This window comes from Epinephelus lanceolatus, chromosome 21, assembly GCF_041903045.1.
Source record: "Epinephelus lanceolatus isolate andai-2023 chromosome 21, ASM4190304v1, whole genome shotgun sequence".
Classification (NCBI taxonomy): Eukaryota; Metazoa; Chordata; class Actinopteri; order Perciformes; family Serranidae; genus Epinephelus; species Epinephelus lanceolatus.
Genome location: NC_135754.1, coordinates 12,889,134 through 12,914,895, shown reverse-complemented (window position 1 = coordinate 12,914,895; position 25,762 = coordinate 12,889,134). Strand labels below are relative to the sequence as shown.

The 25,762-nt window shown below is 39.8% G+C and overlaps 1 protein-coding gene across 3 annotated transcripts in view; it reads left to right on the top strand.

Moving 5' to 3' along the window:
- Positions 1-25,397, top strand: part of frmpd2 (FERM and PDZ domain containing 2) — a 31,196-nt gene extending 5,799 nt beyond the window's left edge. For 2 of the 3 annotated variants that reach the window (XM_033610567.2, XM_033610566.2), the window contains exons 7-30: positions 1,803-1,890; positions 2,202-2,358; positions 2,475-2,546; positions 4,379-4,553; positions 4,781-4,913; positions 5,009-5,147; positions 5,376-5,528; positions 5,636-5,821; positions 7,085-7,244; positions 7,411-7,603; positions 7,690-7,790; positions 8,172-8,252; positions 9,706-9,813; positions 10,231-10,347; positions 13,200-13,381; positions 13,618-13,683; positions 15,036-15,129; positions 16,432-16,517; positions 18,706-18,901; positions 22,196-22,410; positions 23,354-23,420; positions 23,646-23,851; positions 24,235-24,320; positions 25,213-25,397. In XM_033610567.2, the coding sequence (XP_033466458.1) occupies positions 1,803-1,890; positions 2,202-2,358; positions 2,475-2,546; positions 4,379-4,553; positions 4,781-4,913; positions 5,009-5,147; positions 5,376-5,528; positions 5,636-5,821; positions 7,085-7,244; positions 7,411-7,603; positions 7,690-7,790; positions 8,172-8,252; positions 9,706-9,813; positions 10,231-10,347; positions 13,200-13,381; positions 13,618-13,683; positions 15,036-15,129; positions 16,432-16,517; positions 18,706-18,901; positions 22,196-22,410; positions 23,354-23,420; positions 23,646-23,683 (2,807 nt within the window). In that variant the 3' untranslated portion in view covers positions 23,684-23,851; positions 24,235-24,320; positions 25,213-25,397. Of the gene's footprint in view, positions 1-1,802; positions 1,891-2,201; positions 2,359-2,474; positions 2,547-4,378; positions 4,554-4,780; positions 4,914-5,008; positions 5,148-5,375; positions 5,529-5,635; positions 5,822-7,084; positions 7,245-7,410; positions 7,604-7,689; positions 7,791-8,171; positions 8,253-9,705; positions 9,814-10,230; positions 10,348-13,199; positions 13,382-13,617; positions 13,684-15,035; positions 15,130-16,431; positions 16,518-18,705; positions 18,902-19,335; positions 19,935-22,195; positions 22,411-23,353; positions 23,421-23,645; positions 23,852-24,234; positions 24,321-25,212 lie in introns of those variants that run through there. The other variant, XM_033610568.2, reaches the window with a different exon arrangement.
- Positions 25,398-25,762: the final 365 nt, after the last annotated feature.

Genomic DNA, 25,762 nt, shown 5'->3' with positions numbered 1-25,762 from the left:
ATTTATTTAACAGCAATGATCTATGACTTTAAATTGATTTGGGCCTTGTAACTAGAAAATATTTGATACTTTCTCCAACCCAAAGATTGAAAAGTATGTTATTTATAAAGTGTGCCATGAATCAATTCATTTCCCTTTACTTGCTAAATCATCTAATATTAATGCTTGGCTATTCATTACCAGCAAGTTGACACTTAATTCATTCACATATAAAAACTATGCGGTGGTCAACAAAAAACTATTTGTGCTATGCAAAACATGCAGGTCAGAAAATACAGATGGACTTTTTGGACTTGGGACTCATCAGTCTTGACCTGGGACTTGAGTGCAAAGATTTGAGACTTATTTGTGACTTGCAAAACAATGGCCTGGTCGCATGCCTGCATATGGACAGAGCCAAGAGTGGAAGCAGGGGTAAACAGCTAGCCTGGCCCTGTTCAAAGGTAATTATCTGTCTCTCAAGCATCACTAAATCTCATTATCACATTACTGTATACCTTCTTTATTTAATCTGTACAGGAAACAGTGAGGCACATAATCCCTCATAAACCACAATTTAGCACTTCCATTTTTTATACTAAAATATAATGTCTTAATAATGAAGACATTATATTTACTTTTTCAAATTTACTTTTTTTTATATCACTAATGAGCTTTAGAGGTGCTGGAAGGTTTCACCATTACTAGTCATCGCACTAAGCAAAGCTAAGATAAGCTAAATAAGCAGATACATTGCACACAAGAGGGCTGAAATGCTTCTTTTGATTTAGTCTTCATTTGAAATGTTACAAACAACCTATTCGCCTATGGCTTCAACCTGAGCCTGAATTCAGCCCTCTTGTGTGCGGTGTATCTGCTTATTTACTATCAGTCTGATGTTTCTTGCTGCACCAAGTCAGAAGGACTGACAGGGCTGTAAGTTACACGGGGAATGTGCTTTTAAATAAAATAAGCTAAGTCAAGCTAAACTAAGCTAAAGTAAGTTAAGCTAAGCTAAGCTATGCTAAAATAAGCTAAGCCAAGCCAAGCTAAGTTAAGCTAAACTAAGCTAAGCTACAGTAAGATAAACTAAGCCAAGCCAGGCTAAATTAAGCTAAGATACGCTACAATAAGATAAGCCAAGCCAATCTAAGTTATACTAAGCTAAGCTAAGCTAAAATAAGACAATAAGCCAAGCTAAGTTAAGCTAAGATAAGCTACAGTAAAATAAGCTAAGCCAAGCCAAGCCAAGCTAAGTTATACTAAGCTAAGCTAAGCTACGCTAAAATAAAATAAACCAATAAGCCAAGCTAAGTTAAGCTAAGATAAGCTACAGTAAGATAAGCTAAGCTAAGATAAGCCAAGCCAAGCTAAGTTAAGCTAAGATACGCTAAGATACACTAAGATAAGGTAAGCCAAGCCATGCTAAGTTAAGCTTAGCTAAGATGAGATAAGTGACTGCTGCTTGCTGTTGCTTCACAGGGGAAACGGCTAGCCTACCACTTACCAGCACAACCTTGCTAAATCATACATATTTATTTATTTATTTATTTATTGGCTAGACATGTTAATTTCTTCATCTTTTAAAAGAGCCAGACTAGCTGTTCTCGCCTTCTATTATCTAGGCTACACTAAGAGAAAGCAACTGCTGGTTATAGCTTCATATTTAGCGTATAAACATGAGGGTGGTGTCAATATTCTCATCCACCTCTCAGCAAAAAACATACAAAGACTTCTTTTTTACATTTACCATGCCAAAAGTGAAAGCTGTAAGACTGTACTGTGGACATAATGTAAGTATTGTATACCAATTTGTTTTTCAGGAGGTTCTATTAGTAACTCAACATGGGCGCTAAGGAAGAAGATTTCTAGAACGTTCTCCGGAGCATGTTATCCATGCGAGCCCACAAGGTATGAAGTTTGTGTCCAAACATATTTTACACACCTTGTAACAGATGTTTTCAAACCCATTTACAAGTACAAGCACATAGAAGACACAGTGAGAACATATGCTGTTTACTTCAAATTCAACCAAATTCAAGTAAAGTTTGATATATTGCTTAAATGTTAAAAACAATGAGGAAAATGACGAAGACAGTGCTTCGAAGACAAATACCCCAGAGGAGAATAAAATGAGATGTGTGATGTCTGAGCGGTGGTGTCATGAATGACAGATCTCGCCTCCCATCAGACACAGAATGGAAAACTCATTTTCCCTCCAGGGTTCCCTCGGGAGGTCGGCACAGGGAGAGTTACGGCAGCTGGCAGCATCTGAACCGCAGCCCCTGTAGTCCGTACATGGACGGTAATAGAAACTCCAACTCAAGATCCCTCGCTCAGTTTGATTCCACAATGAGTCTGAATGACAAGAAACTGAAGGTGGGCTAGAATATTATATCATCATGTTACATAATATAATAATACAATGAAAACATAATATCTTGTGATGGGGCAAGTTGACAGTATATTGTGTTTTGCCATGTTCTCTGTTGCAGGACATGGGACCTGAATTTATTAGAATGTTAGATGAGCCACTGGTTGTCTTGGAGTTGCCTGGATCCATCGTGGTGAGTTCTTGAAAAAGTAAATTAGATCCTGTCATTGGGAGGGTTTGAAGAGATTAACAGTAGTTTGAAGGGTCACACCCATAAACTGTATGCAGAGATGGACGACACGTTTCCACTTATCCCCACTGTACAAATATGAAACCGGATGCTGCCATCTTGCACTGGTGACGAACTACCTAAAATGACAGAAACCATCTTTGGGAAAAGTTTATTTGACGCGTCCTTCGAGTGTTTAGTATATCCCTTCACATATCCAATCTGCTAACATGGAGGGAGATGGCTTTATGACCCATACTGCAAACAGCTACCAGGTGGCGATCAAAATGTTTCGGCTTCACTTTTAGTGAGTTGTCATGTTGTCCATCTTTATATAGCAGTCTATAGTAACACACCTGGTCTTGTAGCCATCAGTAAACATGTGGAGTTGCATAGATACGTGCCTAATCTTTGCCTCATGAAACTTCTGAACTTTGTTCACACAGTCACTTATACCATGGTCCTTCTGAATACTTGATTCTGATTGGCTGCAGGGTGTCCATTAATTCCTGATAATTAACACCACCAAGTAGTTCCAGTAAAACTGTCTGTTTACCGTTCTATATTAATGCACTGGCTTCATAGTATGAGTCAGTATAAAATGAGTAACCATAGCAACAGGAACATAGTCAAAGTCTCATTCTTAATTCATTGCAACAGGTTAACAAGCTAATATTTAATCATTCAATTGTGAAAAACTTGATATTGATTGAGGACAATAACGTAGTCTTATTGATAAACATACTGTCAAATTCTACAGTTTGTCAAACATACACAATGTTATTGACTTTGACACTTGCTAGCATTAGCTTTCTGGCCAGCTGTAGTAGTGAATGTTTCCATTGCATAAGAACCTCATGAGATAGAGTTGCAAAAGCATGAAAATATAAATGGATGGTCTTGATTGTTTTTATCTTTGGCAAATTACCATGGTATATACGTGTGCATAATGCCCTTCAAGGTGTCCATAATGAGGCAGTAATGGACTCCATGGAGGGTTCTGGCTTCCCTGTTGTCAATTAATCCCTGTTATACTATGGTTTGGGTGAATACTTGATTCTGATTGGCTGCAGGGTGTCCGTTAAAAACTGATAATGGACACCGACTAAGTAGTTTCAGTGAAACTGTCACTGTTCTAAATTAATGCGCTGGCTACTGTCAAATTATATTCACTGTTTCTCAACTATATGCAATGTTATTGACTTTGAATCTTGTTAGCGTAACAGTAGCTTTCTAGCTAATAGCTGGGCCAAAGGGTTCCATAAGCTGGATAGACTATATCTCCTGTTGTTAGGTCATATCTAAGGCTTGTCCTGTTAACTGGGGTAGTGAATAACGTTTCCGTTACATAAGAACCTTATGGGGTGGCAAGGATTGTTCCAGGTATTAGGTAAACCCTTAGGTGTTGCTAAGGACACTGAGTTATGACTTGTGAATTTGGATTTTGACAGCTTAAAGCATAAAAATATGAATGAATATTCTTATGTTTTATTTCTTTGGTGAGTGACCATTGTACAAGCACCCTTTGAGGTGTCCATTATCACTCTTTAATGGCCTCAGACAGTTCACACCTCCACGTCGGCTGTTAAGAAGTGATAAACACCTTCAAGGGCATTATCTCTTACTTACACTATCCTTTGTACATGTAGAATAAAGCATTACTCTGCACCTGTATGGGAAATTTGTCACATAACATACTTAACACACATAACATACATTTGTAACATACTTGCCAACCGTCTGATTGTTTATTTTTTTTTAATTCCGTGCTCTAAATTATTTTCTCCTTCTTGCAGTCCAAAAAAGGGAAATCTCCAACCACTCAGAGAGAGCTGAGTGTGCTGATGCCAAACGGTCAGAGCATCCTGGTCAAGTGTGAGGTGAAATCCAGAGGAGGGGACGTCTTTGACATGATTGTGGCTCACTCCAACCTGGTGGAACATTTCTACTTTGGCCTTGCTTATTTTGACGGTAAAGAGGTTTAGGCTGCTTTGACACAAAGCATATTTGAAGTATTTTATCTGAGCACTAGAGCATTCCGAGGCCATTTATTCAAGCAATGTAACGTGCTGATGTGGGGAAACATGCACACAGTAAAAGCTTGTTATATGGGACTTTGTGTGGTGTAGGTAGATAAGAGGTTATACTTTATTTCTGTCAACTCATAGTCTTTGTTCTTTTTTCTATTCTCTGGTCAGATAATGAATTCTTCTTTGTGGACAATGACACCAAGATTTCCAAAGTTGCTCCAGATAGCTGGAAGAAAGTGCCTACAACCACCTTTGTCCTTTTCTTCAGGGTCAAATTCTTTGTCAATGACATTTCTCTTTTGTAAGTATTTTTCTTTCTTGTGTTAATACAAAAAAAGCCATAAAATGTGTCTCTTAAAGTTGAATCCTTGAAATGTATGTTGTCTTCTTTATCAGGCACAAACAGACCCGCCACCAGTATTACCTCCAGCTTAGGAGAGATCTTTTAGAGGACAGACTGTCCTGCCACGAGGAGACTGCTCTGTACCTCGGAGCTCTGGCCCTGCAGACAGAGTGTGGAGACTGCATGCCTGAGGTTTTGCACCACAAATTTCAATAAGACATGTTACAATAAATTCAAAGGAGCCCTTTTAAAATTATAATGAATACATCAACAAGTAGCCACATATAGATTTTTTTAACTATGTCATAGCATTGTTTTTTGTCATATCAATGGTAAATGGTAAGGTATTAATACTGGAAAGTAATTATAATGCTTCAGTTAAGATTTTAGCAATAAAAGGTTTTGTTCTGTTGTGTTAAGGTGTACGGTAGGAACTACTACCGCCCTGACCAGTATGTTTCCAAGAGCGTGATGGAGAAACGTGCCTTGCCTTACATTCAGGAGGAGCTGCTCCGACTTCACACCGACAACGCTCAGATGCTCACCGACGAATCAGAACTTGAGTTCCTTAAGGTGGCAAAATAGTCAAATTTGATAAAGAAAATTAAGATCTAGACTAGTGGCACAACTATAACTACCGTTAATATCATATGAAGCACAGTCTACATTTGTCCCTTTAGGTTTGTCAGCAGTTGCCTGAATATGGCGTGTTGTTCCACCGTGTGATGCGTGAGAAAAAGCCCATAGAAGGAGAGATCATCCTCGGGGTTTGTGCCAAAGGAATCATTGTGTACGAGGTTAAAGATGGCTGCCGATCCACCAGTCAGACTTTCTATTGGAGAGAAACAGCAACAATCTCCTCTAATGTGAGCGGAGTGATCATTTTATCATTTAATTCCCTCTTACTATGTGAAATTCAAATTACTGCCAAAACAGTTTCTATAGACAGGTAGCTGCATATGAATGTAGAATCTGTAGGCAACAGACAAGACAAGACTTTGGTATTGGAAGCATTCTAGTTTTTGTTTGTAGTCCATTTGTAGTCCAAGAAAATATTGACCAATCATGTTTGAGTGAGCTTTGAGTTTGAGAGCAAAGAGGTGGAACTCATTGGCTGAAATGCAATCTTGGAACTGGCTATCATCTGATGAAGATTTAGCTATTAGCCTTTTTAAATGTATCTGTATTTCATGCAGATATCTGATTATAAAGCGTCATGACTCTATGTATATTTTGCATCTCAAGTTATTAATTGAACTGTAATCAATAGCCCTTTTTACACAGAGATTTTGCTATAGAGCCGCTACAAAGTCCCTTCTTTATGCTGCCTTTGCATTTTTACACACAACCAAACAACGGTGGCATTGAGCAGCTCCTGCGTGTTATTTTAGACAGCATGCTGGCATGCCAGGAATAAGAGAGGTATGACGGGCGTGACATTTAACATGTAACATGTCTGCCTCTAGTGTGACATATAACATATGCGTTGGTAGCACTTTATAAACAATAACCATTGCATTAACATGGCAGTAACAATCATTGACCGTCTATCTTATATGGTGGCTTATCTGACCCTCTGCTTGGAGGATAAGGAGCTCCTGGGCCTCATTGGTTTCCCAATATGCAGCCATTTTCAGCTACTGTTCTTCTTCTTTGAGTTAGGTGCTAACTGCCATCAGCTACTTTTCAAACCTCCCACAGTGGGTCACACTTATAACACATTACCAAACGTGACACTTGGGCCGCCCATGATCCTGTCCTGCTGGCTGCTCCTTTCATACAGACATCATTCTGGGGCTGTTTCTACCTCCGATGCCGCCTTAAAGGCGAGACAACTCTGTCTCTCCATTCTGTGATTGTACCTTTTATACAGAACAGGGAGGCGGCATAACAGTGTGAAATTCCCACCTTGAAGAGGCAGTGTAAAAAGGGCTAATGACTGGCACACGGATCCATTATCTGGATATCTCTTATGCAAACCCCCAACGTATTGACCAATATCCCTAGAGGCTGATTCGCTGTCAGACCAATAGCCGCTGGGTTGTAAGACTGCTGCTAAAGTAAAAATGTGGTTGATAGTGATGTTTTGTTATTTTTCTGTGTAAAACCTTTCCTTCATGTTTTTGCAGAGGCGTAAATTTGTAATAGAATGCCGGGGCAGCAAGAAGAAGTACACCTTCATCACAGAGAGATCGAAGATAGCCAAATATCTGTGTGACCTCTGCTCAGCCCAACACAAGTTCAACAATGAGATGAACTCTCGCCAGCTCAGCCACAACCTGGTCTCAGGTCAGTTACTGCACCATGACGATAGCCAAAGCTGGCTTTTTGAATTGTAGAACTCACCAAGATTTGTTGCACTTTTCTGTGGATCTTCAGAAAACATTACTGAAGAGATAAAACTCTCTTGTGGTCTATTCCCAACTCCTCCATATTTCTTTGCATTTGCCTCCAGAGGAGAACATCGTGCAGTATGCGGCAGTGTGTCGCTCTCAGAGCAGCCGGCGCAAGTCCTTCTCCTGTTCAGAGACGCCACAGGATGACAGCGGTTTGACCACACCTCAGGATGAGTCCCTAAACAAGCTGTGTTATGATGTCGCAGCCAAGATCGAGGCCCGCATCAAACAGCAGCGCCTCCATGAGCAGAGGTATGTATTCATCCGGCAGCTCAGGCTAATATTAGTTCTTCTGCTTATTTCTCACTCTCACAATTAACACATTGTTTTTTCTGTAGTACCTGCTCCAGCAGTCAGCGCAGCAGCACTGGGATGCGTTCCCCAGCCTGCTCTCCGAGGAGCGGATCTGAGGCACCGTCTACCTCCCCAGCAGCCAGAGGTATGACCAAGTGTACTGCTCATTCTAACTGATGGTCTTCAAACAAGCAACACCATCAGCACAGTCACTGCAACTTCTATTGCCTATGGAGCTGAGAGACAACGGGAACTGGGTTTACTTTGGGTTAAAAGTCAGAAAAAAGTTGACAGCAGCTGAACTGTTTGTGGTCATCACATTTTCTTATTTCCTCACTGATGTGATTTTGTTTCATGAATAATTCAATGTTGACAATAGTTGTGGGATGATGCACTTTGAAAATGTCACAGCTATACCACATTGTGATTTTGATTAAATATGAATGAATGATGGATGGCTGCATCATTTTAGGAAGTTTACTTTTTAAGTAAAGGTTTATGTGTTATTCTGCTTTCTGTCTTACAGAGACTCCAACAAAACTGGGGTCGTCGTCAGAGAGAGAAGTCATATGTGTTACCTTAAAGAAAGACCCAAAGCTTGGCCTGGGTAAGCTGATCACACTTTAATACACAGAACAATGTTACCAACTGCAGCAGGGGGACTGGTATTGATTTCACCTTGTGATAATGTGTGTGCGTGTGTCAGCATGGAAAAACTATCTTTGGGACACCTATTGTAGCAGGAACTACCACAGAAAAAGGCTGAGTACGTTTCCAGGTGTTCATATGTCTGTCTGTCTGTCTGTAGACACAGCGAGGGCGTCACAGCTATGCAAAATACAATCACATAACATGTGTGTAGTACAGATCACAATGAAGGTGAAAATGTGCAAAATGGGCATTATCCGTGCAAGGCCACTGGAAGTAGGGGGGTAGGAAGTAGGGAAGGGGCCACTGGCCTGCCAACTTTACGTCCCGGGTCAATATTCATTTAATGACTCTGTCTACATGCGCACAGATATTTTTGAAAACGAATATTTTTACCCTTTGTTTTAAAAGATAATTTTGTCCACATTAGAGCGCAAAACGACTCCAAACACTAACTGGCGTTAGCTTTCCTCAGCAGTCTCCTCTCATCACAACAGTAGTGAACTGTACAGGCTAGCATTACTTTTTTCAAAACACCTACTGGAGATGACATCACTGTTGATTCCCTTTTGAAATAAGGATGAAGGAGGTCACCCAAACATACAAGTGATGCTCTGGACATGCTAAATTTTTTCTTCCATTCTTCATCAACAACAATTTCGCTCTGCCTCACTCTGATGGTGTCGCACCATCTGCTGGTTTAACCGGACTTGATCCAAAACCATCATTTCTAGCAGACTTTAAACTGTGGATGCTGAGGTGAAGCAAAAACACTGGGTGCAGCAGACAGCTCTGTTCATCTGTTAAGTGATGCAGTAATACTAAGTATACAAAATGTAAACAAACTGATATTCCACCATTGTTTGTGTTGTTTCTAGTGTATCCTCATTGCACAATCGGCAATGGGCATGCTTGATTACATCATTGTTCTCAAATGCTCCGTTTGACATGTCCACACAGATAAACAGCGACCGCAGTTTTTAAAAATCTACACCTTAGAAGGCGTTTTTAACAAAAAATCTTCATTTTGGTGACCTAAAACTCACTCACATGTGGACAAGAGGCCAAAACACGGGGGAAAATATCAATTCCTAAAAAATATCTGCATCTGTGTAGTTAGGATTTAAGTCGCAGATCACTGTATCACAGCTGGAGTGATCCAATCACAAGACAGCTTTAGTTTTTAATGTTTTTTTAAATTTTATTTTAAACTATTGCAGGCTCTTTTCCTATGTCTACCACTACAGCATGCTCAGGATGCCATGTTACAATTGCTTTTTCTAATGTCATCCCTTTAATTTTAGTACATTATGGTGCACATTTAGGCCACTGTAACTGGTTGACTTTGAGGGTATGTGGAGAACAAAGCTGATAGGAAGAAATGCTTCACACTGTGGTTTGTGTTCATACAGGTGTAGTGATAGTGGGAGAGGACACTGTGGGGCATTATGACTTGGGCATCTTTGTTGCTTCCATTGTGCCTGGTGGACCTGCTGATAAGGATGGACGCATCCGACCAGGTAGAGAATCACGCGGACACTTTTACTTCCTATTGCTGAAGTTCCACCTTTGACTGTTTGTGACTCTTTGCTTTCCCATTTAGAAAGCAAACTTTGCACTCGTCACTTCCTCAGTTAATTAGTTTCCCCCCTTTAAAACACCTCCAATTCAAACAGTGGACACCCCACTTTGGTGCAGACTCCTCATATATGTCCAGTTGCCTGGTGGTAGATGTTTTATTCCTCTGTTTTAACAAAATGGATGCAGGGGATGTGTGGCCAGAAAGTGCAAAGGAGGACAGAGAGGGGATGGGAGGTGTCTGTGGGAATCAGTCACAGGCTTTTGGGGTCACGTATTAGTTCACAGGTGGTGGGGTGGTCTTCAAACTCCATTGTTACTGGACACCCGCACCATTTCACTGTGACCTTTGCCTGCAGGTGGTCGTCTGATCTCTCTAAACCACATCAGCCTGGAGGGCGTCACCTTCAGCGAGGCAGCGGAGGTCATGCAGAGCAGCCCTGAGGAGGTGCAGCTCATTATCTCACAGCCAAAAGGTGCTCTGTGTGTGTGTGTGTGGTGACTGTATGTGTGTTACATTGCTGGGGCTTTGACCCTTGCCCTCCTATGTGTGCGTGTAACGTTGGTGATTAAGTCATTAGCCTGTTCCACTGATGCACCTGTTCTGAATAACTAACATGTAAAAATGAGATTTCCTTTCTCTTCTTTGTGCTGCATAGTGCCTTTTCTGGTTTCAGCATGCATCCCTGCATGCATTGTGTAGCTCTATTGCTGTATATAATAATATGTCAAACTGTTGGTGTATTTTTACATCATCATCCTACTTGTTTATCTTCGTGCCAAAATGTCAGTTTTTGTTGACTCATCTTGCTCTCAAGGGTGTAAACAAATCCATCCTCCACCTCTCATCGTACAGTATAAAGCTTCAGACCCTTCAGATGTTTAACACATTATATTCTATCAGTAATATCAGTACGTGTTAGGACAGAGTTCTGTCTATATATCATTTCATTACATTTTAAATATTAAAACGGCATGTGTCACAATGATTTTGCTTATATTAAATAAATAAATTGAGTTATTCAGGGTTTCCACATTAGATTTAATATTGGGGAGAATAGTCACACTGCAGCTATGTGGCTACTTACATCGATCCCTACAACCTGTCTCTGATCCCAATGTGTGGTGATTGGCTAATAGCTTACTCGTCACACTGACACGTCAAGGTCAGAAGTGGTTAGGATTAAGACAAAGAGGTGGTGGTTAGGGCTACTACGAGTTAATCTCAGATATTCTCTGAGATGAAAGTGATTTATTTACGAGAATAAACTCAGAAATGTACTGCCAGAGAGTCAGGTGATGCAGTATAAAGAGGGACACAGACCACAGCGGTAGAAAGATGTGGTGTTTGAGTGGGTTAAGCATGGAACTTTCACACAGGAAAGACCTGTTTGAGTTTAAAGTATAAAGCTAGTATAAAGCTGCTGAATGCACACTGTGACCCGTTCGCGTTAATGTCATATTTCAGTGCCAGGACATTCAGGAATATGCACCTGGGTGTACAGAGCCACATTGGCTATTTTCACCCTAGGTGTAAATAGCATTGTTGGCGACAGAAACCTGGGTGCAAATAGCATCTGCCTTTAACCCTATGGGCCCTAGGCGTTTTTGGGGTATTTTTACTGCCTTTACTTCTAAGCTCATATCACAGTCATTATAAAGGCTACATACACATGCTATATCTTGGGTTTTTTTTCAGGACAATCTGGGCGAACCAGATTTGCCATCATTACATGTCCTTCTATGTGCCTGTATCTTATATTAATTTTTATATCAATGAAAAAAACAAATCCACGTGACTAAATTCTTACATTTTTACATGTATCTCACCATAGCAAGTTGGAAGAAGACATATTCTGCCATATATGAAGAGGGGAGACTCTCTGGAATCTGGCAATATAAGAACCATGATGCTGGGACATTCTGTCACTTCACAGCTGTCCAAAACATGTGGTTTGTGCCAGGCGGATATAATTGCCAGTATTTTTTCATTATTGCAAGAAATTCCATTGACTCATTCACAAGTCAAAAATGTGTTTTATCTGAAAGAAACATGCAATATTAACATCTAAGATCATAGAAAAATAGTCAACCAAGTGCAATGATGTCCTCCAAGATAATATTTGCCACTTTGTTTGCAGTAAACAAAGTTTGTTGTTGTTTCTCAGTTTCAGTTATATATTGTGGGGGCATTTTGGGCACTGGGGGGGGACACATGTCCCCCTCAGTGTATATGGTGAATATGACCCTGTCATGCATGTATAATTAGGCTACGGTTGTCTGGGTGCGCAAAGGTGAAGTTCGCTGGTCTTGTCATACAAAGTTTGATGGAGTGTCAACTGGCCAATATGGAGATATTTGCATCTTGAAAGCTGGACTACAAATGTGGATAGACAGGGAGAAACACACGCAAGCCTAAGACGTGGTAAGATACGATATTCCTCACTATATGAAGTGACTGATAACAAGATCTGTATAATGGGTTGTAAAGAAATTTGTCAGGTTTTTGTTTTGTAGACAATTAATCTGGATTTATAGCATGATGGGATGACAGCACAATAATGTGTGTGGTATCACTGGAAAGCTCTGGTCCTGCGCTTTCATGTGATATGCATGGCATTTCTGTGTGAGCCTGCATTCGTGAGTAATCCATCCAAGAGTAATGTGTGTGCAAAGCTGTATGAAAGCTCTGTTATACATAATTTTAGTGTAGATTTATCTTTTTTTTTTGCTATGAAAACATTTGATTACCGACAAGTGCTTGGCCTTGTCGGAAAGCTACAATTCCGCTGTTTCACGTGATATGTGTGGCTTCTCGCTATCACGCACGGTCGCGGAGAAAATCAATAGAGAAGAACAGGTGTGAATTTGGACGCACTATGTGTCGTTCGGGCCCATAGGGTTAAATTTACTTTCTTGCCAACAACTCTATGAGAAGACTGACACCACTCTTGTGTTTGTGTATGTCAAATGCTACTGACAGCAGCCATTAGCTTGGCTTAGCGTAAAAACTAGAAACTGGGGAAAACAGTTACCCTGGCTCAATCTAAAGACAACAAAATACACCTGAAAACACCTCCAAATTTTATTAGTTTACATGCTTTTTTTTTTTAACTGCACAAAAACATGGACAACGAGCTCTTCCCCCTTATGTTCAATCTTTGTGCTAAGCTAAGCTAAGCTAAGCTAACTAACTATTGGCTCTAGCTTCTTAGGGGCCTGTATACTCCGTCAGAAGTGCTTATTGGACAGTCTAAAAACTTGGCACCATTTACAAAATCTTATACTTAATTATATGGAGGACTGACCTTGTTGTTTGTATCCACAGTGGGCCTGAGTCCAAACAGTGTGCGCTCTTCTGTGTTGAGGAATAATGAGTGCAACACTACACTGATGACAGACAGTCGATCAGGAGACTACAGCTTGGATGACATTATGCCGGTCATGATGACGCCAAAGACCGGCAACAGGCTACACGTTCCCCGAGAAGTACGAATCCTCAGTACACAGGTAGAATCATGGTGATGGTTTGGTGTTTTTGTGGCAGTATCTTTATTTAGAATCATTTAAAGGGTCAATAAGAAATCTACAACATTTAAGACCACATTTAGGATGCCAGAATTAATGTTAGCAATACAAGCAGCTAACTGTGCTTCCTACATGTTGTTTGTAGTGATGATGATTTTGTACTTGTATCTGTACAAATCTGGACTGAAGTGATTTGTTTGTGTCTGTGTTGGTTTCAGGACAGGCCAGAGGAGATCACCGTGGAGCTCAGAAAGATATCAGGAAGTCTGGGCATCAGCATCTCTGTAAGTTCATGAAATATTTTGAAAGAGTTGCTGTGAATGGTAGAGAAGAAGTCTGGGCTTAAATGTTATATCAGTATATGTCCAAGGACTGGTGAGGATAACATGTAAAATGGTGCAGAGAAAGATGTTTTTTCTTTTGCTTACCTTGTATTAGCATATGTTATTTGAAGTGGCAGTGCATTGAGAACCAGGGCCACTGTACAACTTTGTGTTTCCTATATAAACATCAAGAATGAACAGTCAGTCAGAGTAATTAGTGCAGCAACTGATCTCTAGCAGTGGGTCAAGTCTGTGCTACGCAATCTGATTAACATCTGACAGGATTACAGAGACCTTGTTTACACTTGGTCTTAAAATGTGTTTCGATGATCTGAACACAAGTAGAAAGCTGAGACACCAGCTGAACAGTTGTGTTCAGATTTTGTTACTACGTACGTCATTACGCTAGAGCAGTGGTTCCGAACTGGTGTGTCGCGGGCCCATTCTGAATGGACCGCAAATGCCTCAAATTTGTAAAAAAACACACTTTATTTTTAAGTGCAGTAAATTTCAAGCACAGGGCTTTTATTTTGAAGTGCCATTTTCTGCTGTACAGTGAGTGACTATTTGATAGAGACAGCAAACTAATTCAATGGTTTGGCCAAATGCAAGTATGATGCTGAATGCATTAAACTGTAGGACCTCGAACTAATGACTTAGAGGAAATCTGGACCCAGTGACTGGACCAGTTGGGAACCACTCCGCTAGAAGATCAAATGGCCTGTGCTCAGTTATAACATCCACATTCTTGTCAGGTACATTGGTAGTTGTTTTGGTACAGCTGGAGATATCACTGTAAGCAGAATCCAACACGTCTCCCTCCATAGGGCAAAACAATGGATTGTCACACAACACTTTGTCCAACTCATTGTAAAATGGGCAAGTTATAGAGCATTATTGGCTCTCACCAAAACAACTAGCATGTCTTGCATTGATGACGTAGTCCTTGTCAGGAGGACATCAGTGTGCATTAGTGTTCATATGTGGTCAAATGCATCCCAGACCACCTCAGAAGTTGGTTTGAGTGATCAGATCACAGTGCATCTTGGTGTTTTTTGACCCATGTATTTAGTGCTGTCCACCCATGATCAGATCACCCAAGTCACATTTTAAAATCAAGTGTAAATCGGGTCAGAGAGATGTTGGTCCACGTGACCTTACTCACACTGATGACTACAGCTATGAACTGAGCGGCTACAAATAGCAAAATAACAACCATAAGTGAAACTATGTCTTTGTACACTCCTTTCCCTCCTACTCATCAGTTTATCAGAGATATGTCCTGAATGAAAGTTTCATCATTAATCCTTCAGGGTGGTGTCAACACTAACCTTCGTAATGGAGGAATCTACATCAGAAGCCTTGTTCCAGGAGGGGCTGCCGAGAGAGACGGACGTATACATTCAGGTATGACTGTCAAATATCAAATCCAACAATGTTAAGACCTTATGCACTTGTGGAGAATCTTCTCAAACTGGTTTGATAATGTTTGACCTGCTTACGGACATCTGAAGTTTCTCCAGTGTCACCATTTATTGAGTTCTTAAAACATGATAAATCTGCAGATTTGCCGCAGACTTACAAAAACCTTAGCACAGAGTCCTTAGCACTTTCTGAATTTGACAGTTAGACATCCTGAGCACAGAATCATTGAGCTGCATGTTTATAACCCATCCCTCTAAAATTGAAAAAAGATATACGTGTTGTTCATATAAAACCTCAGTTATTCTTCCAATGGACCAAGGAAAACAATTGCAACTAACAGGCATACAGTACCAATAATGAGAAGCATATTACACATTACACTCAGATGAAACTGTAAATAAAGGCCATCTTGCGGTGGGATCACTCCATCCGTAACACTGCAGTCCGCAACTTAGAACGAATGTGGGCCAGGGGTGTAAATTGGAGGGACCAGTGGCCACTTACCCACTGCCTAACTCCCTACTTCCAGCCCCCTTGCTAAGGCCACACCCATCTTTGAACTCAGCCTTCAATTTGAGCTCAACTACACAGCTGTAAAGTTTCATGATAACATCTTGCACAGTTGTGATGCTGTCATGTTGAAAAATCAGACAGACAGACATATATTGGCAAAATACTCACATCAGCTTCTGTGAGAGTGTTTGCTCCAGGAAGTGTCACCAGGACCACATTTTACCATGATGACACACACACACACACACACACACACACACACACACACACACACACAGACACACACACTCACAAAGTGAAAACAATACCAGCTGTCACAACGTTGTCACGGCTGGTAACTAAAAAAAACAGGAAGCTAAACAATGTAGGGTAGACATTATGTTATGTTATCTTAATTGCTTTTTTGGACTGAAGGAAATGAGAGCCTACAGCAAATAATTAAATTCAACACTTTAGATTTATTTTTGAGCATCTTTCCCCAGAGCCATAACAGCTCCCCGAGTGGACAAACAACACTCCGTTTAACACCGTGTCACTAATATTCAACACTCATTAAGACTGGGAAATTTGGTGTGTGTGTGTGTGTGTGTGTGTGTGTGTGTGTATTATGGCATTTAGCTGATGCTTTCAGTAGAGCAAGAATGATACTAAAATCCAGAAATAAAACCCAACACAAGGATCTGATGCAGCAATGTAAAGAGCTGAAACAATCAGAGGAGGGAAATCTAATCAATTTATTTGTTTACTTGTTCCAAACTTTCTGTGTTACAGGTGACAGAGTGTTGGAGGTGGATGGGATTAACTTCCAGGGCTTCACCTACCAGCAGGCTGTGGAGTGTCTGAGTAAAACAAGAGAGGTAATGGATGACTTGTGACTGATGTTGTATTATGTCAGTGTGAGAGGACCATCAGAGACCAGTGATGACATATACACTGATGATGATGATGATGATGATGATCATTATCTACAAGATGGCCTGGCACAAAATATTGAACACACCTTCATGGTTTGTAGAGAATGAAACCTCATGACGAATGATGCCCCAACTTTTCCACTAGTGCCACCATGGTGTTGATATTTTATAACAACTACTGGATGCATTATCACAAAATATGATACACACATTTATGTCCCAACAGGATAAATTGTAATCATTTTGGCGATCCCTTCAGCTGTACTCTTTTTATCAGGTCGGATTTGTAATTGTCCAATACTTGGTTCCAGCTGTACTTTGATGCAGTGTCTCAAATTAGATACTTCCATTAGTACACTTACATGTACTAGAGTGTGTACACAATGTACTAACTTTCATAGTGCCCAAATTTTGACATAGTAGTGTTGCCTCAAATTAGCCATGACCGTGGCTCACTTACTGGAAATGACAATCGCAAGATTAGACAGCTTTTCTTCTTCTGCTTGGCGAATTGCAAGCAGACAGAGCATTATCAACATTTGACGAACGATTGTAAAAATATAATACAATACAAAATATATGCCTGCTACATCTGCTTGTTTGCTCAATTGACTTCTTCCATATTGAGTTATTTATCTATTTACTGATTGTAATGAATATGAAGAAACTTTCACTGCACGTTTCTATATCTATTAATGTCTGTAGCTGATAGTGACCGGCTCCATTACCAGTTGATCTATTGAGTTCATGATAGCTGCCACATTTTGTGAAAATGTACAACTTGTCAAGCAACTGACAACAAATCTAATATTAAAATCTTCGACACTGAAGATGACAGTTGAACATTAATAAACAATAAATGTTAACTACGCTGACAGGCCATATAGCGTACGCCACAACACATGTAAAGTCATTGTCTGATGATAAAATGCACCGCTAGCAAGCTAATGTTAGCATTTGTGTTATCGTTTGCAGTACCAAATTATTACAGGTTTAGGCCTAACACAGTAAAGAAAATGGTGGCTTATATCTGACAAGTGGTAGTGGTAGTGAAAAATACACATGTACCGCTAGACGGTCAACATTTTACAAGTTTGACATGTGGTCCACTACATAGGCATGACAGCGACCATTAAGCGGGGGACCAGGATGTATGCTGGGCTTTGAGGCCAATTTTATAGTGGCCAAACTGTGGAATTACAAGTACTGAGCCCGTCACGTGATGTCATGTGCCAAAAAGACTTTTTCCCATAGATTAAAATTTGGAAAGAGATGTCTGTGAATCAGTGGATACTAAGGCTGTGCAATTAATCATCTGGTGATCGTGATTACGATTTTGAGGGCAAACGATTTCAAAATTAATTAAATCGAGGGTAAATGATTTTTGGTCACGGATGGCTGGAGATGTTATTTTGTCTTCACATGCATTTCAATTTTGACCAAAATAATTGTGATTATGATTTTTTCCTTAATCGAGCAGCCCTAGTGGGCATTTTTTTGAGCATCACAACCGCCATGAAATTACTCGTTTCACTATCGGGATTTGATCTGGCCATTTTTGGCACCATGTGCCACTGAGCAACTTTCATAAGAATAAACAGGGCCCCGCCTCCAATGCTGTATCCAGGTCTCTTAATACATCCATAGATGGGACCTGTACAATATTCCACACTCAATCTTTTGAATGTTGCACCATCTGGCGGCTCATAGTGCACTACTTTTTGCCATACTTCTCAGGGTCGATGCACTCACACACTTGAAATAGCAAATATAAGTACAGAAGTTTCTGATTTGAGACACAGCATTCACTAAATGCTATTTTGCAAATGTTAGCATGCTAACATGCTAAACTAAGATGGTTAACAAACATACCTGCTACACATGTTTGCATTGTCATTGTAAGCATCTTAGCATGCTGATGTAGGTACTTAACTCAAAGCTTTACAGAGCCTCTAGCATGACTGCTTCCTTTATTGCTCAAACGTATCTCTTATACTATTCTGCTGCAACCATCTATTTCCATTCTTCCCAACAGAGACCTTTTCTGGTCCACTCCCTCTCCTTAGTAGCGCTTTTATCTCTTGTTTGCATTCCTCCCGATCACGTTCTTGTCTGTCCTCCTCTTTTTTAGGTGGTAACCTTAGTTTTGGAGAGGGTGTCGATGAACCTACCCAGGGTTTCTCTCAGTGCAGACACCAACAGCAGTGGGTCCAATCAGAGCATGAGTCCTACTACGAGCCGGCTAAGGATCAACAGCTGCTCGTCCATCAGCACGAGTCCAAACACAATCTCTGACCGGTCCAGGGACTACAGCTTTGTCACTGAAGGTAGGAAAACTCAGTTTAGCTTTGGACCAATTGAATTTAAACTTCAGTGCACAAAATACATAGAAGTGCCTCAACAAACAGAACACCCAGGATCTCTTTCTGGGATCTGCTCAGAATTATTTGCAGGGAGTATTCGGGCTTTTGCAAACTTCTCATAATTATTACCAATAGTTCAATCTGCAGTTCCCTCAGAGCGACAGAACATTGTGTCACAAAACCGGCGTGAGAGACCGTGTCTAAGCTGTTTTGTGCATTAATAGCCGGCCAGGTTAGCCTGGCTGCTTCAAGGTGAACTTTAACACACTTCTTTCTCTACATCCTGATCTTCCTTGCTGACCCTGACCTTCCCCTTCTTATCCCTGTGGCCACCCTTATCCTTCGGCCTGTCCTTCTATATATGTCATTCCACACCTCTCCTCCTTACTCTCACACAGACAGGCAGATCACACCTTTTAATATAGCACAGAGACAATTTATCATCTTGGCAACCATTAAAAAAGACACATGAGCCAATGTCCATTTGACATCTAAACCCTTAAAATGTCCCTCCTACCCATTTTTGTACAGGCCTTTGTTGTTGCTTTTGTAACTACATGCATGTATCTGTTACTGAATAATATATCTCAACTGATATTTTCTTTATCAAAATGGTTTTATAATTGATTTTACTGTTGCCTTTCATCATGTCTACAGAAGGATGAAGAGGACATGCAAGTAATGATTTCATTATCTTGACTGTGATTTTTTTTATATCTTGATGTAACAAGTCTAAATATCTTGTTATGACAAAATAATTATTCTGTGATGAAGAAAGTTTGTTCTGAACATATTTTGAATTGGCACATTTTTGTTTAGCTATTTTTAATAGCTGTGATGAACAAAAACCTCAAAGGATGAATTTGACATTTTTGGAAATACATTTATTCGTTTTCTTGTTGAGAGTGACGTGAAAAGATTGACACCACTTTGATATTTCCCTGGTAAATATCTGGCTACAACCACGGATACATAAAGAGAACTGGATACAACATTAGAGGCAGGGTCTCTGTTCATTCCTGTGAAAGCTACTCAGTGGTACAAAAGTTTTTTTCCCCATGTCGTTGGGCCATTAGAGCAAGCGCACTAGGGACTTGCGGCAGACAAGCAGCTTACCTCCAGTTTAGCTCTCCGCTAACTTGAATGGGGATAAAATTATTTAATCATGCTTAATCAGACTCTTCTAAACTTTGGAAATGTTACTGTACAGAATGGATCAAATCTCAATCATGAATGGGTCATTTTGAGGGGGTTGTGATCTGATTTATAGACATCTCTATTACATTGTAAGTCTATGATCTGGAAGTTTCACGTTTGGCCACTACATAAAATTGGCTTCAAAGTGCGATGCTTTTTCTGGGGGCTTGATCACAAGGTAACAGATCTAAATACAGGCGTAAAGAATCACCAAAACGCACTGTGATCCAATCACTCAAACTTCTTGCAGAGGTTATCCGAGATGCATTTGACCATATATCTTTTGTAGTGTAAAATGCACACCTGTAAAGGATTCACCATGAGTGATCCAGAAGTTGTAATTCTATGGTTTGGCCACTATGTGAAATTGGTTTCAAAGAGGTCTTTAGTACAGCTAGTTAGCTTAGCTTATCTTATCTTAGCAGAAAGACTGGAGAATGGAGAAAGAACTAGCCTTACAAGCCTGGCTGAAAATCTGCTAACGGATACATCTACAACTCACTTATCAACATGTTATAATTTATTTGTTTTAGACATGGAAAACTTAGCTATTTTATGCTCACCAGCTGCTGGCTATAGCCTTATGTTTACCAGAAATATATGAAAGAGCCATTGATCTTGTTATTCCCAGCAAGAAAGCAATTAGCATATTTCCCAAAAAGTTGAACTATTGCTTTTAAAGTACTGAAAGTCACTAAATGTATAAAACAAACAAAAAGGGAATAGAAAATGTATCCATCCTTTTTAGCATCCTGCCTGCAAGCTATCTTAGGCAGACAACTTGAGTCTGCTGCTACTCTCAAATGGTATGTTCTTCTCAATGAAACATACTGCATATCCAACACACCCTTTGCCACTCTACATGGCAGTATAAAGGCCTTTGCACATGGGGGCGTGACCTGAAAATGCAAAATACTCACCTGTGAATATTTCGCATCAAAACAACTGCAACACTTGTTCAATGAAAGGGTTAAATAAATTCACACCAGCTCATTTTTCAGAAAAAAAGTGATGGATTCAACATCATCCAGTGATGATGACCTTGTCCTCTTCCTCGTCACTCGACAAAAGAGGAGATTTTGGCAACACCCCATTTTACAAGGTAGAGAAAGAGAAGGACAGTTCCACTGCCTCATACATTATTGAGTTTCGTCCTAGCGAAATGCTCTAAGTAAATTTGAGTTACCTCTGGTTAACAGTTATGCAGTGTATGTATTTAGGGCTTAAGATAAGGACGAAAGGAGTACATCTGGTATGTGCTGCCTTTGTCAAGGTTGAAAGGTGTAATAAAATTTGCTGTCTTGTTTCATACGTAGCCTATGAGTTGTTGTTTTGCACTATGTGATTGGGTGATGTCTTTATTTGTGGTGTGAAAAATTAGAAATTCAACCTTGTTCCCCCCCACATTGTGACATTTTGGCTGTGCACTGTTTGCATTCTGTGTGAAAGTACTGAGGACAAAAAGGAAAAAAAAACAGTTGAAAAAAATATATTTACATTAATTAATTGCATATAAAAGCAAAAAGTGTACAGGCCTTAAGCCATCATTGCTCTGCTCACTCTTTAGCTTTGCCATGCCTATTGCTAGATTGCATTCCCCAAAACAATGCTGTAACTAGGTGACTTGCAACCACTGCTGCGGTGCATAAGCATTTCATAAGACCCACCTACCACCATATAGCATTGACCTGTAGACTCTGAGACTCATGTTCCCCGTGGTAAGTTATTATCATCACTCCCCAATCCCAGATTTGTTGCATCCTTGCAGGGAGTGATGAGGTCTGAGACTAGACACCAAATATCAACTCCGCTTTGATTCTTGCATATTCATTTTTATGTTTAAACCTTGACAAGGCAAAATTAATTAAGATATACATCTAATGAAGATTCTAAAAGAAAAGATAATCAACTTTATCTTTTCTCTTTCCTTTCCTCCTCTTCTCCCATTTACCTCCTCCTTCCAATTCCCTTTAATATCTGACTTCCATACGTCTACACTGTGTTTCACCTCGTCATTATCCCATTACTGCCTTCCCCGTCTTCCCACCTCCAAACTTTCAGACAACACCCAGGAAGTGACTCTAACTAAGAGTGCCAACGGCCTAGGCTTCAGTTTCATAATGTGCGAGCTGGATCCGCCCACTCGGGACTTTGGCAGCCTGGTCCGGATAAAGCAGCTTTTCTCCGGCCAGCCCGCCCAGCAGAGCGGCAGGATCCAGGAGGGAGACGTGCTGTTGGCCATCAATGGCCAGTCACTCAAGGAGCTGTCATATCCAGTATGTGCAGATTTTAAATTAAGTCTAGACATTTGTGTTTATGAGTTTCATTAATATTCCTTTATTTGCTCATATGTAATGGACTTAGTCTTATCTAATGTGCCTGTTATCATTTTCATGATGATTTGTCAGTTTGACACATGACTGTAATAGAGCTAAACGTAATGTCTGCTGTGATAAATATGATACTGTTGTATGAGTATATGTAATTATTGTTCAATATTCTGACCATATTCAACATATCAACGCATTTGAAAATATAATTTCTACTTTTAACTATTGTGGATTATCTAATGACCTAGATGTTATTTTGAGGAGAATTAGATTATAAAGGAAATACTGTTACGTTTTTTCTAGTTATTTGGCATGAAAATGGTGTGTTTTAAAATGCTACAAAACATCAGTCAGTGGTGGAATGTAGCTGAGTACATTTACTCAAGTACTGTACTTAAGTACAAATTTGAGATACTTGTACTAACTTGAGTATTTCCATTTTATTTAACTTAATACTTTTGTCATAAACTGAAAGGTTAAGTGTTAAGCTAAATAAACTCTTTACAAACTCTATGGAATCAGCTGGAAATTGTCACAAAGCTGAAAAAGGGCTGTTTTTGTTATACCGTGAAGTATAAAGTAAAGTATAAAGTATATAAAGGAGTTAAAATAAGCATAACCACTAAAACTTTTTACACTTTTACAGCACTAAAATCTAACATACACATGAATGCAGTGGTAATATTAATCCAAAAACATCATATATAATAGTAAATCACAGGAAACATTTTATTGCACAATGAGTTCATTTACTTTTGATATTTGAAGTATATTTTGCTGATAATACTCCAGACTTTTACTTAAGTTACTTTAATAGAGGACTTCTACTTGCAGTGGGGTATTTTCACTTTGTGGTATTGCTGTTAAAAATTCTCTTCTCTGCCTGTAGAGGGTGCTAAAGCTGTTCAAGACTTCACCACCTGAGGTTCGACTGACTCTCAGTCGACCTGCACCAGGTAAACACACACACACACATGCACACACACACACACACACACACACACACCTTTCAAAAAGTGAGGACTGTCCAAAATGTCCTCACTTTGCTAAAACGTCCTCACTCTGTTGCTAAAATTTTTTTTTTGGTCCTCACTATGTAGCATGTACAAGTACAGTCTAACATATGCATGTACACACTTAAACGCACTTAATTTCCTCACCTGTCTGTGTGTTTTCTGTAGGGATCCTTCCTTCCATCGATCACTTTACTGGCACGTGAGAGATGACACAGTGTCGTACTGCACCAGCATCATGGGATGTTCAGAAGCATCACTGTGTTTCCTGATCAGTCCGGCAGTGGTGATGGAAACCGAGTAAAGACTGACCGATTGGGATGTGATCAGTGCACTAAACTGATGTTATTGATGGACTCTGACACTGCTGAAAGGTCAGTGATGTTTCACAGTGTGACAAGATGTGACTCGACAAAACATGTTGTGACGTTCTTGATGACCGGACAGTAGAGTTTATTTATTGAGGGCTGTCATATCAGATTTTCATCTCTTGTAATTGTCACAGAGAATCTGTTTAATGGGTGTACATTAGTCCAGAGGGATACACTGTTTTCAGTCACCTCAAACACTGCAGCCAAGCATTAATATCACATATTAGACACATAATGTAACTAACTGTGACATGATGACACAACATGACATGGTGCTACACCACAACTTTTGGATCTGAATTATTGCTTGCTGTTGGTTTTGTCTTCAGTTCAACCATAACTCAGGTCAGTTCTAATAGCAAAGTTTTGTCTCATCTGTTTTCCAGGCATACTAAAGAAATAGAAGAGGAGACCAGAATGGTTGGAGGCCAAATCTGGATGGATCTGTGGAGGCAACAGTCAAATAAAATGGGTAAATGGGTAATAAGGGTGCATAATGGCATTATTAAACAAGTGTCTTTTGGATTGTGTTTGATTGTTGATGATTTCATAGAGAATTTATAAGTCATATAGATTTTTAGAAAAAATGTATTTCCTTAGTATTCAACGCATTGTCAACCCAACTCGTCAAATATCACCGCTTTGTCAGCTGACTTTCAGGCCTACATATGACGTGCTAGGTATCTTCCTGCATCTGTTGTTGACATTCTGGGATGTTGTGTCAGTTTACACTTAATACATGCATTGTGTCTTTCAAAATACACTTCCGTTTTCATAGGGTGTGTGCAGTTTCTGCTCGTTACATGCATACAGTCTTTTTCAAAATTCACTGATGCAAGTAAAACACTTGGTATTAACGTTTATTTTCATGTACAAACTTGACTTTCATGATTACTTCATTCTTTTGTTTGATTGGGTCTTGTGGTGGTGGGTTATGCATTGTTGCTCCATTGCAATACCTCACACAATCATACAAAATTTACAGGTGGAGGCACACATACTTTAGCTACATCAATTTTTTTCATGATCTCAACAATCAAACTCATCCAAAGCTAAATCTAACCATCTTTGAAATTAAATTAGTCATATATATACAAACATAAGCATTTTTGATCTTATATTCAACACTTTAGGTAAAATACTCAACAGTTTGGTTCAGTCCATAACTTCACGTTATCCACTGCTCTAAAAGCATCAACTTTTATTACCAGTTCATCTCTTAGCCACAAGGTGGCAGCATAGTGCTACAAGTGATAACACCTGCCTTCTTTGTATTGCGACCAGTAATCATCAGTGCTGCATCAGTGTCATTTCTTAATTGACAGTTTGTCATGCTAACTGTGATTTTTTTTTGTCCTCCACAGGAAATCAGAAAGAGTCATTTTGTCGACATCAACTGAAGAAAAAACTGAAATCAACTGTAGAAGAATTGTTGAAGACACAAGAAAAGTCCACACATACGTAGAATATATTGCATTTTGAAATTACTTGGACTTTGGAATGACTTGTGAACTGCATTTCTCTATCATTAAAATGAATTTAAACTTCGCTGTGTGTTGGCCTCTGCTTCTGACTCCCCCCAAGTGAGTTTCACATTTTGTGTTCAGAACTACAGTGAATACACAATCGCACAATAACAAAAGCCATTAAACTGAGTCTGACCTGAATATGGATGATCCACCAACAAACACTCCTTTCGTATCCGGACAAAGTGAGCAGCACATACACTCACTCACACACACACACACACACACACACACCTCCCTGGGTGAGGAGCCAGTAATGGCCCCTCGTAAATAAGGCGTCCTGTATTTCGGTGAAACCCAGTAGTGCATCTGGATCCCATCAGAGCTCGTGTTCCCTTTGCAAATGATCCCAAATGTTTCTAATTATGCCAGTGGAGTCGGCACGAGG